This window comes from Branchiostoma belcheri, unplaced genomic scaffold (genome assembly GCF_001625305.1).
Source record: "Branchiostoma belcheri isolate BF01 breed outbred unplaced genomic scaffold, Haploidv18h27 scaffold110, whole genome shotgun sequence".
NCBI lineage: Eukaryota > Metazoa > Chordata > Leptocardii > Amphioxiformes > Branchiostomatidae > Branchiostoma > Branchiostoma belcheri.
In genome coordinates, this window is record NW_017802492.1 from 774816 (window position 1) to 799331 (window position 24516).

Genomic DNA, 24516 nt, shown 5'->3' on the forward strand with positions numbered 1-24516 from the left:
CGCACGAGAAGAGAAAAACGAAGTCCGCCCGCTGCAAGCTCTGTTCCGTACAGAAAATAACCAGATTCCTAGCTGGCAATGACGGCAGGGTCCCAAGAGAAGTTCATTCCTGTACAACCCGGGTTCTAAGCCAAATTGATGAGAATTCAATTTGTGGAACGTAAACTTGACTTAGAACCTGGTTAATATCAAATTCAGAGGAATGGCGTCCTCACAGGGCCAGGCCATCATTGATGATAATCTGATTATTTTTTGCTATTGACATACTTAGTGACACGAGGGCAGAATGACACAGGCTAATTTGTTTTTTTTAAGCGACTTGAGGACAAAATTAGGCCGTGTTTATGTGAAGTCACCCAAACCGCGATTCGGGTAACTCCCATTCCTCACATCTGGTCCACGTGCCACACATTCCTTTGAAACCGTGTCCGATCACAATTCGCCTGAGCTACATTTATTGTTGTTTGATGAAAACACACAAGGTAGCGTGTTATTAATGTCAGAGGTTAACGACCTGCTTGCTGATGCCCCCCTCCCAGCGTATCTTGGCCGAATGCCGACGTGGTCCCGCCAGAGGCGGTGAAGCTCGTCCTAGAAAGGACACATTATTTGACCATTACTGCTCTTTATGTTGCTGCCACGTCAAAGTTGGTATTGCATATAAATAAAGAAATATCACCCCGTAATCCATGACCAAGTGAAGTCACATTGAAATCACATTGCGTTCAGACGCAAATTGCGATGCGGGAAAACCGATTCGAAACCACCTCTAGAAGTGGCTTGGGATCGAGGCGCTTTCAATGTGATTTGGAGCGTTCAGATGGAGCCACTTGAAACCGGTTTCGGGGTAAACCACATGTAAAGCGCCTTGGGTGACTTCACTTAAACACGGCCAAATTTACACAGCTAACACCAGCTAATGTAACAGGGCAATGTTGCGTAAGCCGGTGCGGCACATGGATCGTTCTAAATCAAATAAAAGTAAAAGTTTTCCCAAGTTCAAACGGTAATGAATCTATATTAAGGTTCAACTTGTGTCAAATAACAGGAGAAAAGAAATCACTTCGTTCACCAGGAGTTTAGTTGCATCAGTACTTTCACAAACCTCAAATGAACGTTTGAATATAAATCATGAGAAAAGAGTTTTAGGAAAATAAAGTGAACTAGAAAGGTAACATTTGCAAAGCAAATGCAAAATGTTTACCTTCGAATCTGTTAATTCGTACTCAAACACATTCCTATATATGGTCAGGCAAGAGTCTAAATCCATCCTGCTATAAAATTGCAACATGATGTAACCCACCACTAGTTACCATGGTAACAGTCTGGTTCAGGTCATTGACCTTTTTAGTTTGGAGAAGAAGAAGAGGAAACAGAGGAAATTTTTTTCCTCGGTAAGCATACGTAAGGCCACACCAATTTAATTTGTTGGTTCTCGGATTTTTTCAGAAAAAATATGAAGGTCTAGGCATCCTATTATAGGCTTAAATGCTATGGAATGAGCCATGAAGTCAACACAAAAGGCTGGGTTAAAATTTAAACATTGAATTTTGAACTTTTAATCAAACCACTGCAATGATAGATGGGAAAACTGTAACAACTAGGAAGAAAAGGACTTTCCTCAACTGTTGGGGGCAAAACATGAGCATTTTTCAGTTGATTCAGGACCAGAATCATTTTTTTTTGCAAATCAGAAAAAAACGAAGAGGCGAATCCGAGAACCAACAAATTAAATTGGTGTGACCTAAATATATATTAGATCCTTGTATTAAGTCCCTGGCCCATTTCAATTATCATTAACACCGATAGATTGAATATCATCTCAACAACATTTTGGACTTCTTTATTTTATTTACATCACACGGCCTTTGTTTATCTCTGGTGATTACATAGATAATTAATTAAATTAGCTTCTTATAATGACCATAACTATTATTGTGTATAACCAATATTATCCAAGGGTATGTAAAATTACATATGTGGTTTATATCAATCTATATTTTGCTACATTAAGTCAATCCTTTGATCACGTCGTTTCCTCCCAAGTGTACAAACAAATCAGTTCAAACAAACCGAAACTTAAACTTACAATCACAATTATATTGATAATGATATCTTTACAACTCGTACATATCACTATAGTCAACTATCATATCATGTTGTCAATTAAGTGCAATTCTAGACTGAGCTTCATTGCAACAAAGTAGTCATTTTACACTAAGGCCATGTTGATTTGATTATATGGATGACATCCTCTGGGAACCCCAAAACTGATGCGAGCGTGCGAATAAAAAAAAGTTTGGCTAAAAAAAGTTGTTTTCATTATGAAATCTACGTGGTTTTGAAGGTTGAACAGATGACACAGAATATGGTTTGGCGAATAATCTAGTCTTCAAATTAATTTCTTTACATTTTCGTCTTTTTTGGTTTGATTTTGGCATTCTAAGACAGTGGTATCATTTTTTGCAACTTACGGTATGTCTTTGCTCATTTTGCAACTGTTTTGTACGATTTACAGTATGGTTGAAAACTTTTTTTTTGGAAACGGCCGAAAATTCATGCGTGCGCGGATGTCATCCATATAATCAAATCAACATGGCCTAATATGTAATTTTGAATATACTCATGTACAACACTTCAAATCACAAAGTCTAGGAGGAAAAACCTTAATAACATAACAGCTAATCAGTTGATATATGTAAATTCCTGGTTCCGTAGATAATAATAACACATTAACTAGATATAATCACGATCAAATTACGGCTTCTTATTACATACATTCTCAGTAAGAGGATGAAATTGTACAGTCATCAATTCTGTCAACTAAAACGACTCTTAACATCCATTTTTTAAATATATTCTAGCTAAACATGGTGACAGCACTACTTATTTTATACCGCCAAAAACACAGATCATTTTCACTTGGGTTAAGTGAGGAAAAGTCCTGTTAAGTGCCTTTCCTAAGGGTACATTAACAAGATCGGTGCCATTTCCAGACTCGAACCCGGTACCTCTAAGTTCCGAGTCAAGAGACAAGACATGGTGACGGCAAACTCAAGTTTTCAACTGATCATGGTTTTTATGCCGCCACCGACGCAGAGGACAATAGACAATTATTACTATTTACTGTTTTCACTCATTTCACTCTGCCGTTACGCCACACGACCCCACATACATTCCTTGCCTACACCTCGCTTTCATAGGTAGGCACAGTGGCCTCGCCACGGGAAGGCTTCAGATACTTCACCCATTTCCCAGACGGCAGGCGTCTGCCTCCCTTAGCCTTCGGGCGACTCTGGCTCTTCCCTCCGCCCTTCCCGGCTCGTTCCCCCCTGACCAAGGCCGTGGCGCCCAGCATGACCGCCGCCGTCAGGTGGAACATGAGGAACACCGTCGCGCCCGCGAAGCTGAAGACGTACATCGGTCCCAGGATGCCCTTGTTCAGCCCCAGCCAATCCACGTCGTTCTTCTTCCAGAACATGAGCAGCAGGCTGGCGCTGGCGTCGGGCAGGGACTTGTACCCTCGCAGGTAAGGGCTGAACAGGAGCGTCCCTGCAAAGAATTCAAAGGAAATGTTGCATTCGTAACAGTGTCTGATTATGGAGTTACACACCAAGTCTCATGTTTCTTTCGGATGGAGTCCAAGAATTGAAGTTACGCGTTTCTTTTTTTTTCAATTACAACACTTAATGACAGGGATTGGTGACGATACACTCAAGTTTTCAGCGTGTTTCCATCTTGTGTTAAGTGATGAAAGGCATGTAGAGTGCCGAGGCCGAGGGCAGGCATTGTAGGATTCGAACCCGGGAAGCCACAACATCCCAGTTACACGTCTCATCCATGACATCGCGCTTGAGCATCGCAAACACCCGTGCTGCAAGACCGCTACTGACTCAGACTCACCTAACATGCTGTATCCTGCGATGAGCATCAGGAATATGATCAGGCATCCCAGCATATGCCCTGCCCAGAGACGAACGTTATCTGGCAAGGAAGAAAACACATTAATCAATTAGTAGGGCATGAAGTATTTGATGCTAATGCTTAGGTCACATTTGAAACGGCGCCCGTTCGGCATGTCCTCGGCGTAGACGCCGGCCGGCGTCATGACGCCGAGCGTGCGCCGTACTGTCAGGGTCACAATTAAATGTTTCTTTACGGCTCCCTGTCGGGGCCTGCTTGTGCTCCGGCCGGCGGCTCTCATTAATATTCATAAACTTTTGCGGCCGGTTTCTGTCAGGGACCCGTCCGGTGCCCGGTCAGTCGCCCGCCTTGACCCGTGCGGCGTGTGGTAGGGTGCCGACCGGCTCTTACAGTTCGGCCGGGCAGCTGTCAGGTCCCTGGCGGGTTCCTGGCGGGATCCCGACGGGCTCCTCTCGTGTTTTTGAGCAGGTACATATATAAGCGCTGCACTGCCTGCTACCGTTCACTTCAAGTAAAGAGTACACGTCAAGTAAAGAGTAGACTGAAGTTGGCGATGCAGCGTTCAGTGCAACATGCAAACAACTTACAAGCCCGTCTGAGATTGAGATTGGTGACAACCCACATGTAGGTCTTCTGGCATTGGTAGCTGAAGAAGAGAGGCAGGCAGAACTGGTGCGTCGCAAAAGTAACTGAGGGCCTACTTTCGAAAGTACTTCAACAGTGACGCAGGAAGTACTTCAGCAGTGACGCAGGAAGTGTACCGTGGCAACTCCTTGCTATTGAGCAATAAAACCACTGAATATCGTTACTTCTCTTGAAATTTGGACTGAAAATAAATGCCAATAACTTCTGATTCCATTTTATTACGAAGGCATATGATGTAACAAGAGATAATGTCAGACACATTCTATTCCTGTAATGATCTGTTTTATGAAGTTGGCAAGAGAGCCGTGCCGGCTGTTTTCCCTTGCCCTTCGACATTCTGACACACAAATACAAGGTGTAACACACACAAGTACACGATGTAACACACACGTGGTGAACTGTGCGACGTAGTCTGAGGCAGGAGTTTATATATGCTCCCTATAACCCCCTTTTCCTGACCAGCTGATGCACTGATCAGCACATGTGACGTCATAATCTTAGGCAGGTGCCTGTTCGGCCGCCCGACGGGTCCCGGGCAGTGAGGTTACGGCGTCGCTTCGGCGTATTTCGCCGAACGGGGCCCGAAGTGTTTTTAACTCTGAGTTAAAATCGATTCGGCGACCGTGCGGGGCCAAAAATAGGCCGGCAGCCGTCGGGAAGCCCGCCGGTCTCCGTCCAGGTCCCGTTCGGTAGTGCCAAAAAACACGCCGAACACGCGCCGAGCGGGCCCCTTTCTTGAATTGTGACCTAAGCATAAAGCACAGTTTCAAAGACTCCAATGAGCTTAATATTATTGTTTAAATAGTAATATGTGTAAAAGTTAAAACATATAGTCAGCCTGCATAGTGCCAACACGTCATAGTTCTCATCATTATGCTGGAGTCACATTTCCGACGGGGCCCGCGCGGCATGTTCCCGATCCTGACGCCGGCTGTCATGGTCACAATTAGGTCACTGCTTCGTCTCGGGGCCCGGGGTGATTTTATGTTCGAGTTAAAAAAATCAAATCGGCACCCGCACGGTGTCAAAAAAAAGGCCGACGGGGCCCCGTCCAATAGCGCAAAAAACAGCCCATCGGAGCGCCGCGCAGTTCCCGATTTTGAATTGTGACCTAGGCATTACCTGAGAAGAACTCTATGCGTGCGCTGATCTGGTCCAGGAAGCGGCAGAGCCTCAGCGTGGTGAAGCAGACCAGGGCGGCCACGGCGTTCACGAAGTACTCGTTCACCTGGGCGGCCTGATCCAGGTCTATGAAGCTTCTGTCCACTGTAGCAAAAATAACAATGATCGTAAACAATACTTTACGGGAATCAAATCCAACGTCAGCCAATATTACAGTATAGGTTTGTCGTACTCGACCTTCCTTTCTCTAAAGCCGGCGTCACACTTTCAACGACCTACGACTGCATTTGTGAATCGCCTAGCTGAAAGTTTTCGAATTTCAATATTACCAGAGAGTTGAGCGTATTTTTTTTGCTTTGCTGTATTGGATGGGTTCTGTGACCTCGGCCGCTCTATAAGTGATCGAGAGGACACGAGCTAGCCGTATTATCACTGAATGAAAATGCCATTTTAGAGCACCAAGACTTTCCTGCTGTATGGCATCGGCTTATGCTTAGGTCCCAATTGAAAAAAAGGGCTTTGCCGCGGGTAGCTATAGTTCCCGGGGTGTTTTTTTTTCGGCACTTTAAGGCGTGACCGCGTGGGACAGCCGGGCTATTTTTCGGCCCGGCCGGGACCCGAGAAGAATTTAGTTCTGACTTAAATTCTACCCGGGCCCCGCTGACAAAAAGACGCCGAGACCTAACCATAAGAACACCGAGAGGTACCCCTTCGGTTGTCGGCAGTCCACCGGGACCGTCACCGACTAGCCACGGGGACCGGCCGGGACTATATCCCCGACGGGCACCGGCGCAATCGGGACCCTACACTTTGCACTTGAAACGACGTACCTTGGTTACGCTGCTGGTGAATCCTGCTCTCCGTCTGTTGCTTGATGACGACTTTGGCCACATCCAAAGCGATGACCACGAGCGAGGCAAACAGGGAAGCCACCTCCAACAGGTTGTCATAGTTGCTGAAGAACAGTTTCCCCTCCTTCTTCCCCGTCTTGTACAGGTTGAAGGCCAGGTAGATGACGCAGCCGACGAAGCCAGCCTTTGAGAGGAACACCACGGTCGCATACACCCCCTTGTTGTTGATGGTCTTGAACGAATTCGCCGAGAATCTTGCGGCCACGTCGCCCGTCGGTAGAAACTTGTACGCGAGCCTCAGCGCGTGAAACATCGACGCGTCCGCGTTGTAGAGGGAGAAGTCGACTTGCACGGTGGACGTCAGCCTGTCCAGCCAATGCCCCCGAATCATCGCGGTCAAGACTGACCTCATCTGGGCCGGGTCTTCTCCGAGGTCCACGGTGTACCCGCCGCGCCCGTACGAGGTGGTCGCCTTGTGCAGCGCGGATGCGGTGACATTGGTGAAGAAGTTGCCGCCGTGTCGGAAGCTGTCGTGCCAGGGCAGCAGGCATCTCTTGGTCAGGTGGATGAGCGCGGGCTTCGTCACAGTACAGGGTTCTGTAAAGACAAAGTTTATACATGTAGCAAAATACTATCAAAAAGCCATCTTGTGAAGTAGAAATGTAACATTTGCAAATCAAATGCATAATGTTTACCTTCGCATATGGTCTGCTCTGATAATTCTTACTCAAACACATTCATATACATATTTGTATTATGTTTTATGAGCAACAGATTCACATAAGCACTACAAGTGCTTCCTATCCAATGCTCAAAAATCCATGTGAATAAAATAAAATAAAAATATACATATGGTGACATGAATCTAAATCCCTTCTGCTATAAAACTGCAACATGATGTAGCCCAACACTAGTTACCATGGTGACAGACGTCTGGTTCAGGTCATTGACCTTAATTTGTTTAGAGAAGAAGAGGAAGAAGAAACAGAGCAAAAACAATATGCTACCTTCTACGAACTTAAACATAATGAAAAGGGCAGCATCAGCAGCCAGAAGTTAAACTTTGGATTACAAAAAAAAGTAATGTACCTGTTTCGGCCCTCCATTGTTGAATCCGAACGGGACCGAGGCGATATGCCCGCACATCATGGATGAAAACCCGCTCCTCCCAGCTGATCGTTCCGCCGTTGTACTCTGTCTCCGGGTACAGGTTATCTGTGAACGCTGCCCTCATCCACAGAAGGATGTCCTCCCGTTTTTGGACCTAGACATCAAGACATACATTTGACATGTCAACAAGGAAGTCGTGGGGTCCCGAGTTTGAACCCTGCCATGCCACCATCTTGTGCCGGCGCCCTTGGAAAAGGCGCTTTACACGACTTTCCTCACTTAACTCAAGTGAAAATGAGTATTGTCTTGTCCTGTATTTGCCCTCTGCGTTGGTGGTGGTATATAATAAGTTGAGTGTGCTGTCAACACGTCTAGTCATGAAATGTTCGAATTAATATTAAAAAAAACAAGGAACTTCTCCGAAGTCTGATAATCAATGATAGCAAATTTCTCAAGTTTTCATGCCGCCGAATCAGGGATTTTGCTATTTCTTAAAATGAACGTATTAAACCAAGAGCACTCCAAGAGAACCGGAGAGTCAGCGAGTGTGTCATACATATGACGAAGGTTGACGAGATCGAAAATTTATGGTGAGTTCCTTCTTGTGTTGGAACAAAGCTTTAACTCAATAACTATGGATTCTACCATCTTAAGTCCATTATTCTACAACACTATATGAGTTTTCATTCGAAAACCTAGAACACGTTTACGCTTACCTTGTCAAAGCCATCGACAAGCTGTCCCTTCATGTCGTGATGTGCGTGGTAGGCCGTCGGCTCCCAAGTTTCGTTGACAACCATCAGGGCGAAGATGACGTACAGAATGTACGCCACGAACTGCTTCCCGAACCGCAGCAGCTTGTCCTTCTTCCGTTTCTGCTTGCGCTGTTTGGCGACGTCCACGCGGGCGGTGGCGGTGTCCTTTGACTCTTCGCTATCCTTGCTTGAGGTGTCAGCGACAGGCTCTGCATAGGAAACACAGAAAAAATACGATGAGTTTTAAAATGCCAACCCTCAATGTGTTGATACAGGCCGTACCCGACCGTTTAATCGATACAATGTACACACTTGTTTCACAAAAATTATCTATGCACTGCTCTTATAATACTAAGTAACCGGTGCATTGGCCAAGTGGGTAGAGTGCTCGCCTTGCATTCGGTAGGTCGTGAGTTCGCTCCCGGCATACCAAAGACTATAAAAATGGTACATATTGTTTTCTCTGCACTATTTTCTTAGCACTCAGCATTTGGGAGTTGAACACACACCAGTGCCAGTGGACTAGCCCCCTGCTGTAGTTATTGCAGAATTGTGTGGCTCAGGGGCTACTGAACTGGAGATGGGCTCCACCCTAAGGCTAAGGACAAATTAAACTCTTATAATTGCGTATAAACGTGTACACGCAGCAGGCATAGCCATAGGTATAGCTATAGCCAAAATCGGCTTACCAGAAGCAGGCACGTTGTGCTCGGGCTCAGGCGACCCGCCTGTAGTAAAGATGAGCTCGTCCATCATCATGTCCCCCGGTCCCTGGCTCACCCGCCGGCGGCACAGGATGGTCATCACCAGCACCACAAAAACCGCCTGGAAAACAAGGATTGTATCTGTTGGAATTCGATCAAAAACTTGTGTGAAAACTTGTGGGGTCGACTCAGAACCAAGAGGTCAGGGGTTCGAATTCTGACACGTCACAGAGTGCCCTTGATAAAGACTTAGCTCACTATACTCAGGTGGAAATGAGAACCTAGATTCGGTTAGGGACGTTCCTAGGACAGGACGTTAAATGAGGTCCCGTGTCTGGGGAGAGCCACACTCCACGCACGTTAAAAAAACACGGTAGAGTAGGGCATGCCCTGGTGTGCGATTGTCCACTAACTCGAAGTTACCCAAATGAAGGCCTTGCAAACGTATTAGCATATGAAATGAAATATTATCATGAAAGTTCATCTGTGTTGGTAGTTACATGTTTAAAGTTAAGACTTTTGGTCCAACACAAGAAATTCTCTCACCTAGAGCTTTCGACCAGTCACTGTGGTCTTCCTCAGTAGACTGACCCAGTGACAACGTGACAAGCTTCACTGGGTCAGTCTACTGAGGAAGACCAGAGTGACTGGTCGAAAGCTCTAGGTGAGAGAATTTTTTGTGTTGGACCAAAAGTCTTAACTTTAAACACGTATTAGCATATTAGTCATATTAGCCACACGGTAATGATTTACGCATGGTCTCCAGGAAGAATAGTGTAAATTGGCACACTAACCAACCAACCAACCAACCAACCAACCAACCAACCAACCAACCAACCAACCAAACTAAACCAAACTAAAACTTACCTTCCCAGGATGTACGATAAACATGGAGTGGCCGAAGGAGAGCCCGAAGGTGGTGAGCCACTGGATGGACTTGTCGTTGCCCCACTCCATACTGTACAGGACGAGGAAGAACGCCGAGGCCAGGCTGGCCAGGAACAGCATTGCCCAGGCCAGGTAGATGAACCAGTGCGGCATCATGGACGCCCTCCACTTCTTCCTCACCTGGTACTTCGCGGACTTGGGATTTTCTCCCGCTGGGTCCACGCCTTCCTGTTTGTGTCAGAGAAACAGATATACACATTTTTTTCTATTCCAACATTTATCACAAGACATGACGACGGTACACCCAAGTTTCTTCAACTTAATTTTATGCCGCCACCAACATAATAGACAAACTCACGGACAACAGACATACTCATTTTCACCTGAGTAAAGTGAGGAAATTTGGGTAACGTGCCTTTCCCTAGGGCACAGGATCGGTGGTATTGCAGGATTCGAACTCAGGACCTCTTGGTTCCGAGCTGAGCTTTGTCTTTACACCACACGACCCCGAAAACTAGCCGAACACCCCCAACTATGGTTAGGTGTAGGTATTGGACAAGGTTGGCTGGTATTCGGCCAGGTCGGCTACTGTCCGGCTGTACATGCCCCAACCGAAAGTTTTAAAATGTTTAAAACATTCTGGTGTGGACGAGAGGTTTATCCATGTTTGGCTGATGCTTGACATGTGTTCGTGAGTAGATGGTGTCGTGTTTGGGATTCAAATTTGATTTGATTCGTATGGATAGGTAGGCGTGGCCTAAATCTGGTCAGACTGCTCGGGAACATGTTCAGGGGAAGGTTCTAAATGTGTGACAAAAGCTTTAAGTTTTAAACTTTAAATTAAAGTATAGATCACTTGCCTTGTCCTTGGGGCGGCAGCGGCGAAAGATCTGCACGATGGCGAAGTTGACGGGAAAGATTTGAAGAGTGGTGACCACGCTGATCCACAGCTGCTGGGTGGTTATCTGTAACGAATCACGACATTTCTTCATTCCTTTTTATGGCCGAAACAGGCAATGAATTTTGCAGAGAGGGCTGTATGATACGTATTACATCCTTATTGTTGTTGTGGCTAAACAAAGGCCTGAAAATCGTGTGAAATATACAATCTTGGAGAATCTATGTAATAGAAGAGTTACACTCTCATGTCTTAATACGGACTTTGAAATATCAAGGAGGCAGAAAAAACACTCTTAGCCTTGAGTAAAGAGACTCTTCTTACACAACCGAATGTTTTATTCACAGCCGACGTTTCGTTCACCGTCTGTCACCTTCCTCAGGGCAATTCTGACTGGTTCACATTGCACAGCAGCACAGGTGTCCTGTGTCGGTGCCCCGAGGAAGTTGACAAACGGTCACCGAAACGTCGGCTGTGAATAAAACACTTGGTTGTGTAAAAAGAGTCTCTTTACTCAGTGACTTACCGACACTGACTCTTAGCTTTACTGAATGACAGAAAACTGAGAATTGCAAATTCATTGCAAATTCATGCCCGAGGGCTAATTGCATGAACAGAAGAAACATTTGGTATAAAAACAGATAATTAGTACACATAGAACTACTAAGAAACTACTAGTTAAACTACTGGGTTTGACTTCTTTTTTGAAGACAGAGGAAGACAAAGGATCCCACTTTTTCTGTAATTTGTGGGTTTTCGGATGTTAAGAGGAGAGTAGTTTACTTTTCATTTGTATGTGTGTGAAAGTTTGGGTAGAATTTGGAAGCTACGTCAAAGAGTTCATTTCGTTCATTGCTGTAGAGGGTACAATTGGAGATAAAATACGTTTCGGCTTCCACCGTATTCAACGTACAATGTTGATAATGATAGACTGATTAGACTGATTGGCCTTACGTCCACTGGTCCGATAGTGAAGAGAGCGGGAGAAGCGACCTGGCCCGCCGTGCGGAACCACATGGCACTGGCGATCATCTTACAGTACAGCAGGCACAGGCAGCACGACAGGCGCTGGGAGGAGAACACAGAAAATGACTTAAGTATCTATCAGCTATCTTTACGTACTGTTTGCAAGTTAGTGTAGGTATCCAAGATGCCTTTTAAAAATCAAGCCTCTCTCACACATTCAAAAGCTTCTCCTGCACACCAGCCAACCTAGGTTGGTTGAAGTTTGGGCCATGGGAGCAGTCTGGCCAGATTTAGGCTACGCTTACCTTTTCTGTACGAATCGAATCGAATTTGAATTGAATTTAAGTCAAATTTGACTTCCAACCATGCCCCAAACTACTCCCAAACACCAGCCAACCATGGCTGAACATCCTGTCCACACTGGAATGTTTTAAGCATTTTGAAACATTTGGCTGGTGCAGGCGAACAGTAGCCGATCTCGCCGAACATCAGCCGACCCTGCTCCCGACCTACCCCCTAACCATGGTTGGGGAGAGTTCGGCTAGTGCACGGGGGGCCATATTCGGCTATGTGTGACAAACGCCAAATAACAGAACACAACTAAAAAGAGGTTCTAATAAAGCCTAATATTTTAAGTCATCAATTGATAGGCCAAGACCAAAGTGAGATTGAGATACAGATGCGATTAACTCAGGGGTCGAAATACTGGATGCATATGCACCTTAGTGCACCCAATTTTTTTCCTGTGGGTGCACCAGTCCACCCAAATATTTCGTAGGCTTAGGTATGTAAAGATGTTAAATATGTAGTAGTACACATCAGATTCTTAACATCTAGGTGTTAGAAAAATGATAAAATCATTCATTGTAGTACTTTTCTTTAGAAATAAAAAAAAATAAGTTTTTGCTGACATTCTACTTATTTTGTTTTATATGGGGCACCTAAAAAATTTTGTACACCCCATTTTTTTAGGTTGGTTGCACCAGCGCACGTAGCCCCAATAATGAATTTCGAGCCCTGGACAGACCAACCTGCACGCGGGTGAAGTAGCTCCTAGGCCGCCTGGTGCCGACAGACAGCCACAGGTGCCCGTCCGTGAACTTGTTCCTGATGGCCGTCTTGAAGGTCGGGCCGAAGGACAGGTCCATCTCGCTCTGCGCGTGGATGGTGCGGCTGAACTTCCCCGCGGAGTACACCTCATCCAGCCAGTCATCACACATGAACGTGGTCCTGGAGATTGCAAAGAATCGGGAAATGACAGGATACCAGATATTGTCCGACTTTGTTTGTTTATTGTTTATTTAACCAGAGAAACATATCGCCCTGGAGGGCGGGTTTCAATGCACCCTGGGGGGCAAAACCCCAAACACAATAAAATAATAACAATATAATACAACATAAAGTAATCACTGAAGAAAACTTATGTACAATCAAGGGGCAAATTAAAATAAGCTAACTTAAGCATGAACTTAAGTAACAGAAGAATAAGCGGTCCAAAATAGGCATACAGAATGTAATTGTATTTTGTTGTTTGTTTGTTTGTTTGTTTAGCATAACCGGTAAACCGCCTTTATGCGCCAGTTTTGTACATGTAACTTTGTACACGTACAAGCTGCGTAAGACGTCGACCGGACTGCAAGGTTTGAACCACTCACACCGGGAAGGACCCCTGCTCTTTTCGTTAAGTGTGGTGGGATCTTTAACGTGCTCAATGCGTGGCTCTCGCCCCAAACACGGAACCTCCATTTAACGTTTTATCCCAGGGACGAAGCTCAAGGACTCGATTCCACCTGCTTGAAGTGAGGAAGGCCGTGTAAAGTGCCTTTCCCATGGGCACAAGATCGGTAACATGGTAGGAATCGAACCCACGACCTCTTGGTCCTGAGCCGAACACGCTACAATTTACGCCACATGGCCCCACTTTTAGTTGCTACCTGGCGTGACATGCATAAAACACCCTCTCTGAGAAAACCTTGGTGGAGAATCTGCAGTGTTGTGTTACATATGAAACACCGACGGGGCGAGTACTACTGTCTTTTGGCTCCCAGCTCACCAACCCAGCGCACTATCCGCAAGGCTAAAAGGTCCGGACCAGTCAGCCTGTTCGGTCTGTGGCGCTTGAACCTCACTGTTACAAAAACAAGCACCATTCGATCCATCGGGGCTTGAACGAAAACACTATGATAGTATGGTTACTTAAAAACATTATTTCACCTCTTATTGGTGTCCAGGTGGGTGATGACCACTTTGTGGAGATGCCAGGACGCGTACTGCCCCTCCCCGGAGTTGTCGTGAGACATCTTCAGGCTGATCAGGTCTCCCAGGGGCTGAGACGTCTTCAACAGGAAGTTGTCCGTTCCCGCCATCTCGAACGTCTGAAACAAGCAGCAAATTCTGCGTCAACGTAGGGTGATCTTTTGGAATGCCCGGTGTTTGCCCTCATGTGACTATAACGCAATAGCAATGCATTGTCGGCCATATTGGATAGTTCGAACGCGGGGGTTTATATGCCTGGTACCGGTGTTTGCTCTCACGTGACTATGACGTAATAGCAATACATTGTCGCCCATATTGGATGGTTAAACCTAGGGGTTTATATGGCCGGTGTTTGCCCTCACATGACTATGACGTAATAGTAATGATTTGGCGACCATATTGGACGGTTAAGCCTAGGGGTTTATATGGCCGGTGTTTGCCCTCACGTGACTATGATGTAATAGCAAGGCATTGTCTGCCACATTGGATGGTTAAACCTAGGGGGTTTATATGGCTGGTGTTTGTCCTCACGTGACTACGGCGTAATAGCAATGCATTGTCGGCCATATTGGATGGTTAAACCTGGAGGTTTATGTGGCCCTCCCAGGTTTAAACAACCAGCATGGCGGCAGTGAGGTAACGTACCCTTTCATTCTGCGGCATCTCCCTGACTCCCGAGTCGTATTGGTCACCATATAGGGTAAAGGTGACCTTTGACCGGGTCCCAGCCTCCCAATCATGGCCCGTGTGGACGGTCATGAGGTACTGGCCGGCGTGTGCGTCACTTCCGGGACTGCCAGGGATCTCCTTCACTGCCCACTGAAACACAAAATTGACCTTGACCTTCCTTTTCCCAACCTTATCCTACCTACCAAATATCCCCAAGTTATAACCGATTACAAAATCAGCAACCGCCATACACACGGTGCACCCAACAAGGACATTATACAGTCCTAGGTGTGCCTAAACACATAACCTTCTGACGAAGGTAATAAGTAGTCTCTACCAGGCTAACTACACTTGTTATATATAGGAGAATAATTGCCAGGGGTGTTTGGCCGCCTTGTAGGTTTGCCTAGCCGCGCAGTTACCGGAGGGAAAGAAACAACTAGTACGTCCCCGTGACCGGACTTCCTTGGCCAATTTTACTCTCTTTTTTTGCCGAATTCTACGATCCGTATTCCCCTAGAAAGGCCTGGTGGAGGCTAGGTAATATGCCGAACTCACCTTGCTGAGATCCCGCTTGTCCCACCTCCGGACCAGCAGCAGGAGGATGATGTACAGACCCAGCGTGGCGAACACGGTGATGAACACCGCTAAGTTGTCCTTCAGGTTGACGAACTTGGCGAACACCGTCTTGAACTTGATGACGTTGGGCGTGGTGACGATCTCGGCTCCAAACGGCGTCATGTGGTTGCAGAGACACACCGTCTGCTTGGCCGAGGAGGCTGGGCTAACCTAGAGGAGGCAAGAAACACAGACATCAATTTCAAGTATTAACTACGTACAATAATGTACACGTGTACAGAAATTCCTTCGAGAAACAGAAAAATGAAAATATTGAATAAAGAGACAATCAGCCGACGTTTCGTTGACCGTCTGTCACCTTCCTAGATCCTAAAGGGCTAATCTGACTGGTTCATATTGTATGAACAATATTGTTCATATTGTTCATACAGCACAAGTGTCACTGGCTGCTATAGATGCCATCGAATTGTCGGCTGAATAAACCTCTTGGTTGTGTAAAAAGAGTCTCTTTTTTTCAGTGACTTACCAACTTGATGAAACTATTCACGGAGATGAAAATATTCCTCACGGAGAGTAAAAAATGTGTTGACTGATTAAATTCACCTAACCTGTTTCCATATCATCACTAACATTCCACATATTAGCTAGCCTCTACCAGGGTTGGGGAGGCGGCTGGAAAGAGTAGAAATCGGCCAAATAGAGATAAGCGTGCCAAGGGAGTTTGTCCGTTGAGAGAACATTTCGGTGGCTACATATTAGCTGAAAAGCAGGATAAGGTGTTTTATTATGCTTTCTTTTACTGACCTTGCACCCGTCGCCTGACCAGAGCTGCTCCTGCTCGTTCCAGAACCGGCAGCCGAGGCGGAAGGTCTCAATCTCATACCGGCACGGCGTTGGGGTGCAACCTGCAACGGAGATCGTAGAATCAGAATGGCCATCACTAAAAACACCTGCCGTTTACTTCCAAGACAGTGGACAGAGGAGTACCCCTTAGCGATCGGGGCTAAAAGACCATCCTCTAGCCAATGGATACTGTCTTACTACCGTAGGATCTGCTCGGAGATTAAAGGCTCTGAGCTTAAGATTAAGTATGATATTGACACATACTGTCCCACACTAGCACATTTGAATCTGTGTTTCATACTTTAGGCATTTAAAACTGCAGAAACAAGCCTCAAGATTATTCCTTTTTTTCAACCTAGATCCTTCCAGTAACTGTTTTTCGTCAGAATTTTGTGTATTTTTGCTCCATGAATGTCGATATACACTGACACAGTGTTGTGTCAACTTGGTACATGTAACGTTATGTAGATAAGTGACTAGAATATTGACTTTGAAATATAATTCTGGTTTCCAATCCCTAAAAACTTCACTGGATGCTTTTAAGTTGCCGTACCAAAGTAATACTAGGCACCACCTTTAGATGTACTGATAATTTGGTTCAAAAAGTACCTTCCATCCTTAGCCCAAGCATGTACTGGCCCTCGCCGTGGCTGAAGTCCGGCTGCACGACGGTAGAGGTAGTGTACACTATGTCGTCATCTCCATGGGTAGTCGTGCGCACTGTGTCAAAGTCATCCGCGGTGAAAACTTTCCTGTAATAGAAAGACGACAGTAGCTAGTTTAGGATGTGTCCTGTAGTGTATGTAGGCGCGTCTGTTGGGCTAATACATGATCATCAGTACTTGAACACGGTTTATCGACTTTGCTACTACATTTGATCTCTGTCATACTAGTAACATTTTGACTAACAATGGTTACTATGGTAGATGGCCAATAGTACACAGTTAAACAGTCAGTTATATCTTAATAGATATAGAATTTTAGTATTTAACGTTTAATTAGAATGTAGTATTGTTGGTGTTCTTTACTCCATGTCTTACATGTTCTAAACCACATATGGTCACCTGTACATTTAGTCGATCCATCTGGACAGGAATTTGCGATAAAGATTCATATCATGTCACTTATCTTTACTTTACATGTTCCAGTATATGCTGTAATGATTAGTAAAGTAGTAGGTATTCCATGTACGTACCTCCAAGCAGAGGTTTGGGTTTGGCGTTATTTTTGGCGTGTTTTTAGGCTTTTTTTATCGGGGTTTCTCTTTTGCACTGGAATTTTTTTTCTCACATTTCAGTGCTAAAGAGAAACCGTTATGAAAAAGTCTAAAAACACGCCAAAAATAACCCTAAACCTCTGCTTGGAGAGTACATTGACACCCAAACGTTTCTATATGTTTTCCAGGAACTACTTCCTAGAACTGTAGCCGATGACATACCTGAACTCATGCTCAGTCTCAGTGGGGAACGTTCCCACGCGTCCGTACAGCGTAGCGTTCCGGGACGGCGCCTTCAGGGTCACGGTCACCAGGTACGACTCCCTACCGGAGATGCCGAAAGACCGGAACGCCATGGGACCGTGGTCCGCCGGTGAGTACGGGCGGAGGAGGGTGGCGTCCGCCGGGGCCGGGAGGTTGTTCTGCACGGTGATGTGGATATCCTCCGGTAGATTCTATCGAAAGAGAGGATATGGTGTTAAGAAAACGGGCATTAAGAAGTCCTCTCTATGAATTTACTACACATCATGATCAATTCAAACATACCGGTCGAATATGGCCCCTCGAAAACTGTGAGAATTTCACACTACTCTTCCTGGAGTTCGTAGTGAATAATCAGATAAGTGTTTGGACCATCGCACACCGGGGCATGCCCGTACTGTTTTTAAAGGTGTGGTGGGTTCTTTAACGTGTGGGGGTGTGGCTCTAACCGAAGCTAGGTACTTATTTCCACCTGAATGAAGTGAGGAAAGTCGCGAAAAATGCCTTTCTCAAGGGCACAAGATCGGTGACAAGGTAGGATTCGAACCCGTAACCTCTTGGTTCAATGTTCAAAGCTTCGCGGTAAAGGGTGGAAAAGATGTGATTTGAACGTAAAATTTTAGAAATAATGAATACCTGAACAGGAATGGACTTTCCTGTCGAATCGTACAGGTCAACGTTCAGCACCGACGAACCAACTTGGCCGCTTGCGGAGGGACCTCCGAAAGGGTTCTCCTCAAATCCAACCACCTGTGAGAACCGGAAAACTTAGCAGTGAAGAAGACATCTGCGGACACCAACTCCTAACCTGGATGCCAGACCCATTGCACACTTAGACCAAAGTTGTCCAACTCGCACACTGGATAACTTTGAGCCTAGTGTAGTATGGGTCTGGCACCCAGGCTATCAACTCTAGATATTTGTGATAACAACAACCAATTCAAGAATGTAAGAAATTAAAAGTCAATTTTTAAAAAAACTAGAAAGGTAACATTTGAAAAGCAAATGCATAATGTTCACCTTCGCATATTACCTTCTCTGCTAATTCTTACTCAAACACATTCATATGGTCAGACAGGAGTCTACATCCCTCATACTATAAAACTGCAACACCATGTAACCCAACACCAGTTACCATGGTGACAGACGTCTGGTTCAGGTCATTGACCTTATTGGTTTGGAGAAGAAGAGGAAGAAACTGAGCAAAAACAATATGTTTTCCTTCGGTAAACATAATAAAAGACTGCCCTACGTACCTTTAACCTGGCGATGTCCGGAACACGCTTGCCGAACAGAGCAGCTCCTGACGGTAGCGTCACCGTTCCCTTGTTCACACCCACGCGGGTCCCACCTATGTCTGCGCCCGGGGACTTTCCCACCACGACCCGCACGCCCCTGGTCCCCACCTGCAGGTACCCCATCTCCGCTTTGCCCCGCAGAAGCGAACGAGAAAGCTCGTCAACTTCGACCAGGAGAGCTCCAAGCGTTTCCTAGAGAAAAAAAATTAATGACAGTGTTAAATGTCACGCATGTTTTTTGCAGATAAAAGAGACAGATGATCATTGAAGTTGCATTATACGCAAATAGTTTTCAGCATTTGCAAAGCTGAACGTTTGTCAGACCCAGTACACATGTTCTTCTTTGCAAGAAGAGTGAAGGAGGCGGTCATAACATTAGAGCTCACAGACCGACCCAGAACAGAGACGGGGGGCGACACAAGTTATCTGGCACGTATAACCAGCTACTACGGTCACGTGTCTATGCCGTCACGTTCCAAGAGTAGAAAGGTCCATTCCGTGAACAAGGTTGAAGGAGTCAGCTGAAATTTTGGGGTAAGTCCCAATTCATTCCAGTGTTGGAAGGAAACTCTAGTCTTTGTTTCATAATGACTTGTATCAACACAGAACTTTCATGCTATGTTTTTACATGGTAAATCTGCACTGCTGCTTTCTTGTTTTGCTGTCACGTCCGAGACAAACTTACCATGTCTCGGTTTTCTTCTTTTGTCGGTCTCGTCTGCACGCCAGTCTGATGCCGTATCTGTTCGTCTGGTTGTGTCAGGCTCGTACCGTTGGCTTTATGCTCGATCATGTTAGAACGACTCTCTCTGGGTGACCACTCTTTCATCAGCGCAGCGAAGGCATCGACAACAGCTGCATGGTGCAAAGATTTTTGCGTGAGACTTTTTTTATTTATCAATACACAACAAAACAGTAACAAGGACAGTGTGACGCTGCACTCAAGTTTATAACTTATTTTAACAGCGCCACACAACAAAATATAATTAACATATAGATACACATAGTTGACATAACAGTGCGCCGTAGTCCCACCACCCCAAGACATCAAATAATACTGATCACGATGCTGACCAGGTTATAAAAAGTTATTGAACAGGAGTGACTTCTATGACTGATTGACGAGAAAAGATGTCGCGTATTGTGCGTACGGCTGCGTATGAAAGAATTACCCGTACGCAACGTATACGCAATGACGTACGCAGAAGTGTGACAGGGCCCTAAGCTTGCTGCATTCGACACATCATTTACATAATAAAGGACATCCAAACTATCACTGTCGAAGTACAACGATTTCTATATCAATGGCTATAAAGCAATTCGATTTGACCGTACGGTCGTACTGTCATAATTTAAGACCTTTGAAACAGCGTCCACTTTTGACCCAGGTTTATTGCAGAGTCAGGGAATAATAAGCACATGACAACAAGCCTACGGTGGACTTTGATGTGGGGCGAGGCTGACATCAGCTAGTAACAACAATCATGGCGGCCGCACCGTCTAGTATGGGAACACAAATCCGTCAAGAACTGTCCTGCAGCATCTGTCTGGAGCTGTTCACCAGGCCCAAGATGCTGCCCTGTCAGCACACCTTCTGTCAGGACTGTCTACAGGACCATGCAAGCAGGCGCACGCCCTTCCAGTGTCCAAACTGTCGTCAACAAGTCAGGCTGCCAAGTCCAGGGGTCGCTGGTTTGCCCGACAATCGCATTGTGGCCAACTTGTGTGAGAGGTTCCAACAACAAGCTTCACTGCCACAGGAAACAAGCGAGCAACCGCAGTCTGGAAACAAGTGCAGTTTTCACCCCTCCGAAGAAGTCAGACTGTACTGTAAAGAGTGCAAGGTGCCAATTTGCAACGAGTGTATTGAAGAGGGTCATGATGGGCACCCTACCAAAGGCCTTAGGAAAGCCGCGGAAGAAAGGAGATCTACAGTCCATGACTTGGTCACTGAGGGGAGGGAAAAGTTGGAGACCTACTGCAGCTTCATCAGAGGTCTGAGAGAAGAGGACAGGGACCTTGACCAGCAGAAACAACAGACGGACGAGAAGATCATGGAAGCCTACCGACAAGCCTGCGAACACACCCTTCAGAAACTAACAGAGGAAAAAGACCGTCTCTTGTCTGAAGTTGAGACGAACCACAGGGAAAGCAAGGGCGCCGTACAGAGCCAAAGAGATGCACTGTTGACTGATGTGACTGAACTGTCTGCTGCTTGTGATGGGGCAGAGCAGGATATGGCTAGAGATGATAGGGAGTTCCTCAGTCGTGAATCCAATGTAGACGAGGTCGTTGGGAAATTCAGAGACAAGACTGTGCCAAATCCACTTCAAACCCACCCTGCTGTCTTCCAGCCGAAGGTAAGCGTGGAACTCGTGTGTACACTTGGAGATGTGACTGTCCCAGGGGCTGGACCGTCTAGCGATGCTACAACCAAGACCATTTGTAACCAGTTCGGTCGATGCGGTTCAGAACCAGGTCAGTTCAACTGGCCCCTTGGACTTACAGAGGGCGAGGGGGAGATCTTCGTGGCAGATCTTGAAAATTTGAGAATCCAAGTCTTCACCCTGCAGGGAACAATTGTCAGACAGTTCCCAACAGTCGTGTCTAGTGGAGAGAAAATGTATCCAGATGATGTGGCCATGGACGGGGAGGGGAACCTGTGGGTGGTAGGGAGGGTGGTGATGAGTGTGGTGGGGAGTGTTTTGCGAAGGGCGGTTGGGGTAGGCCGGGGCGATCGCGAGTTTGCTGTGCAGTACAACAAACAGGGCAGCGTGCTGAGGCAGATTGAGCTACAGTCAGGGTGGAACAGAGGAGTTGCCGTGGACACCAGGAGGAAACACATCCTCATCACACAAACTACAGGAGACTGGCACCGACACGGACACGGTGAAGTACAGGTGTTCAGGCCAGATGGAACACTTGTCAGAACTGTGGGTCAGCAACAGGGGATGGCGTGGCCATGGTACATCACTGTAGATGGGGAAGGGAACATTCTTGTGTCAGACAAGGACAATCACCATGTCTATATGTACAACGAGGACGGACAGTTTCTGTTCAAATTTGGAGGCAGGGGAAGTGGTGAAGGTCAGCTGGACTCTCCCCGTGGTATCTGTACAGACGGGGCAGGTAACATCATCGTAGCTGACTGGGGAAACAAACGTGTGGAAATGTTCGACAAGAAAGGTATATTCCTCAAACACATCGCTACAGATATGAAAAGTCCCTGGGTTGTTGCCATGGCACCACAGGGACGGCTGATGGTGACTGATACTAAGGAACACACATTCACTATCTTCAAACATAGCTATTCTGGATAGAATAGTCATCAATAGTGTTCAAAATAGGATTCCATTGGCGGTCACTTTTCCGTGCCATACAAGTGAAATATTCATTTTCATCTCAGAAAGAATTTCTTGAGTAATAAGACATACTTGTGAATAAGATCCTTGTAAATACAGTGATCTTGTTCCAAAAGATTTTCCAACCGATCAGACTATTCTGTTTAACGCCTCTGGGATTGAAAAGGCAAAGCTACTCATGTAATATGCAAACAAAGGGGTTTATTTGTTGAATTGTGTCAATCATGATACTCGATGAAGGTCAGACATCCAGGTAATTAGATACACAAGAAACAGTTGTACTCAGGTGCCGGAGTAGCTGTTTTCTTGTATGATACTCATGGTTTTAAAACTAATAAAAGGACATGAAGTTGCATTTTGCTAAGTGTATTCTGTTATCACACTGTAGATACCACCCAGCAGAATAACTTAAAACAACTAGAGGTTATCATTACAGCTAAAATGCATTCGAATCCCAGTGATAAAACCCTTTAATGCCATCGAGTATGTTGCCACTTAGAATTTCGTTTTATTTCGAACCCTTTCTTTGACACTGTCTCATAGTAATGCTTCATTCTAAAAATGAGAATTTCAATCTGTCTGTAACAATATGACAAGGTGCATGTGGTCAAGTGTTGGAAAGCCATTATGTACATAAGCTCACACAGTGCTGCATGCCAGAACAATAGACAGACCTCTGCCTCTATGATAATACTTGTGCAGACCTTCTAGTGGTCGCGCTTGTTTTGTTTGTGTGTCAACATGATCATTGATTTCGTCTGGTTCTGATGTTGTGGTCGTGCCGTCAAAATATAGACCTTTGTAACATCGTCTCGCCCTCGTACAGCCAGGTATATTACACAACCAGGGGTCAAACATGTCGCCCCTTAGACTTTGCTTTGGGCCACATAAGCAGGAAATAACGTTAAACAATAATTCGGAGACGTCATACCTCCATGATTTATGTAGAGTTTATGTAAAATTGTTGTTGATGTGGTTTGTCTCATTGTATATGGAAGGAAGGTCGTAATTAACAGTTTAATTTATGATTTCTAAACTCAAATTACAATATTTTTCGTGAGGAATTCCTATCAAAAAAATCCAAGACCATAGCATGTTCAGGACAAAAGATATAAAATCAGAAGTTCTGCTGCAGTACCAAGGTCAGCCACCAGGAGGCCAATATGACCTTGACCTTTGTCTTCCTAAGACCTGCCAACGTACCAAATATCATCACAATCCATAAAGGCGATCTGAAGTTATGCTGACTACAAAGTTGCGGAAACACACTCAGACACACACACAGACAGACACACACACAGACAGACACACACACACACACAGACATACAGACAGACAGACATGCCAAAAACAATACCTCCATTTTTCATGGAGGTAACAACACCTCCATTTTTCATGGAGGTAAAAAAATCCATCCAAACTTCAAGACGGAATCTTCTTACCAGATGCGGCGGGTGAAAGCTCCTCCGAAGACAACCCATCCTCCAGTTTGTCCCTCACTAAGCCGACTAGCTTACCCACAACGGCTGCGGCGAACTCCTGTGGTTAAGAACACAGGAAAAGAATGTTTGAGTTTGAGGAAAGTTTGAGGAAAAGAGTGATACACATTGTAGCACATTTCATTCAAGAGTAATTAACTAATATGAAGCAAAACTACCTACAGAATTTGCTACGAAACCTTCAAATCTGAAAGGACGAACATTCGAGACTAGAAAGGCAGATATTTGCTATGGAACAAATACAGCATATTTCAGTCCATACACTCAGTCCAAAATAGACTGTTCCATATCCACCGTAAAATTCCATGTAGTGCTCCTCAATATCAATGGCATGCAGGAGAAGAAACATGAGGAAAAACAATATTTCAGCTCATACCATGGTATGAACTGAAATAATAATTTTGACTGTGTGTACTATTAACCTACTAAGTACATAATTTGGTTCACATACGATGAAACCGTACGCTTGTGCATATTTTTGCATTATCGCGTGATTGTTTGGAATGTGTCACTATACCTGATCTTTTGGGTTCATCTCCACGAGACGTTCAGTCATCTTTGCCACTGCAACGATGTCATCCAGAGTTACCAGACCGTGCCCATCCTGACCATAGCCACATCCACGCACTGCTAGACTGAGCTCTGAGCCGGCATGGACGGATATTTCCAT

General features: G+C 45.4%; 1 protein-coding gene across 1 annotated transcript; it reads right to left on the bottom strand.

The window, feature by feature from the left end:
* Nucleotides 1–3184: 3184 nt before the first annotated feature.
* Nucleotides 3185–24516, bottom strand: LOC109486673 (polycystic kidney disease protein 1-like 2). The gene is made up of 22 exons (XM_019790561.1): nucleotides 24364–24516; nucleotides 23790–23886; nucleotides 19671–19840; nucleotides 18944–19177; nucleotides 18324–18437; nucleotides 17649–17881; nucleotides 16820–16962; nucleotides 16172–16272; nucleotides 15347–15577; nucleotides 14765–14938; nucleotides 14123–14238; nucleotides 12895–13093; nucleotides 11852–11965; nucleotides 10860–10964; nucleotides 9979–10227; nucleotides 9097–9232; nucleotides 8369–8616; nucleotides 7632–7806; nucleotides 6522–7139; nucleotides 5692–5835; nucleotides 3904–3984; nucleotides 3185–3552 (listed from the first exon to the last, which is right to left on the bottom strand). Exons 1-22 carry the CDS (start codon nucleotides 24514–24516, stop codon nucleotides 3185–3187), a joined length of 4203 nt encoding a protein of 1400 aa, XP_019646120.1.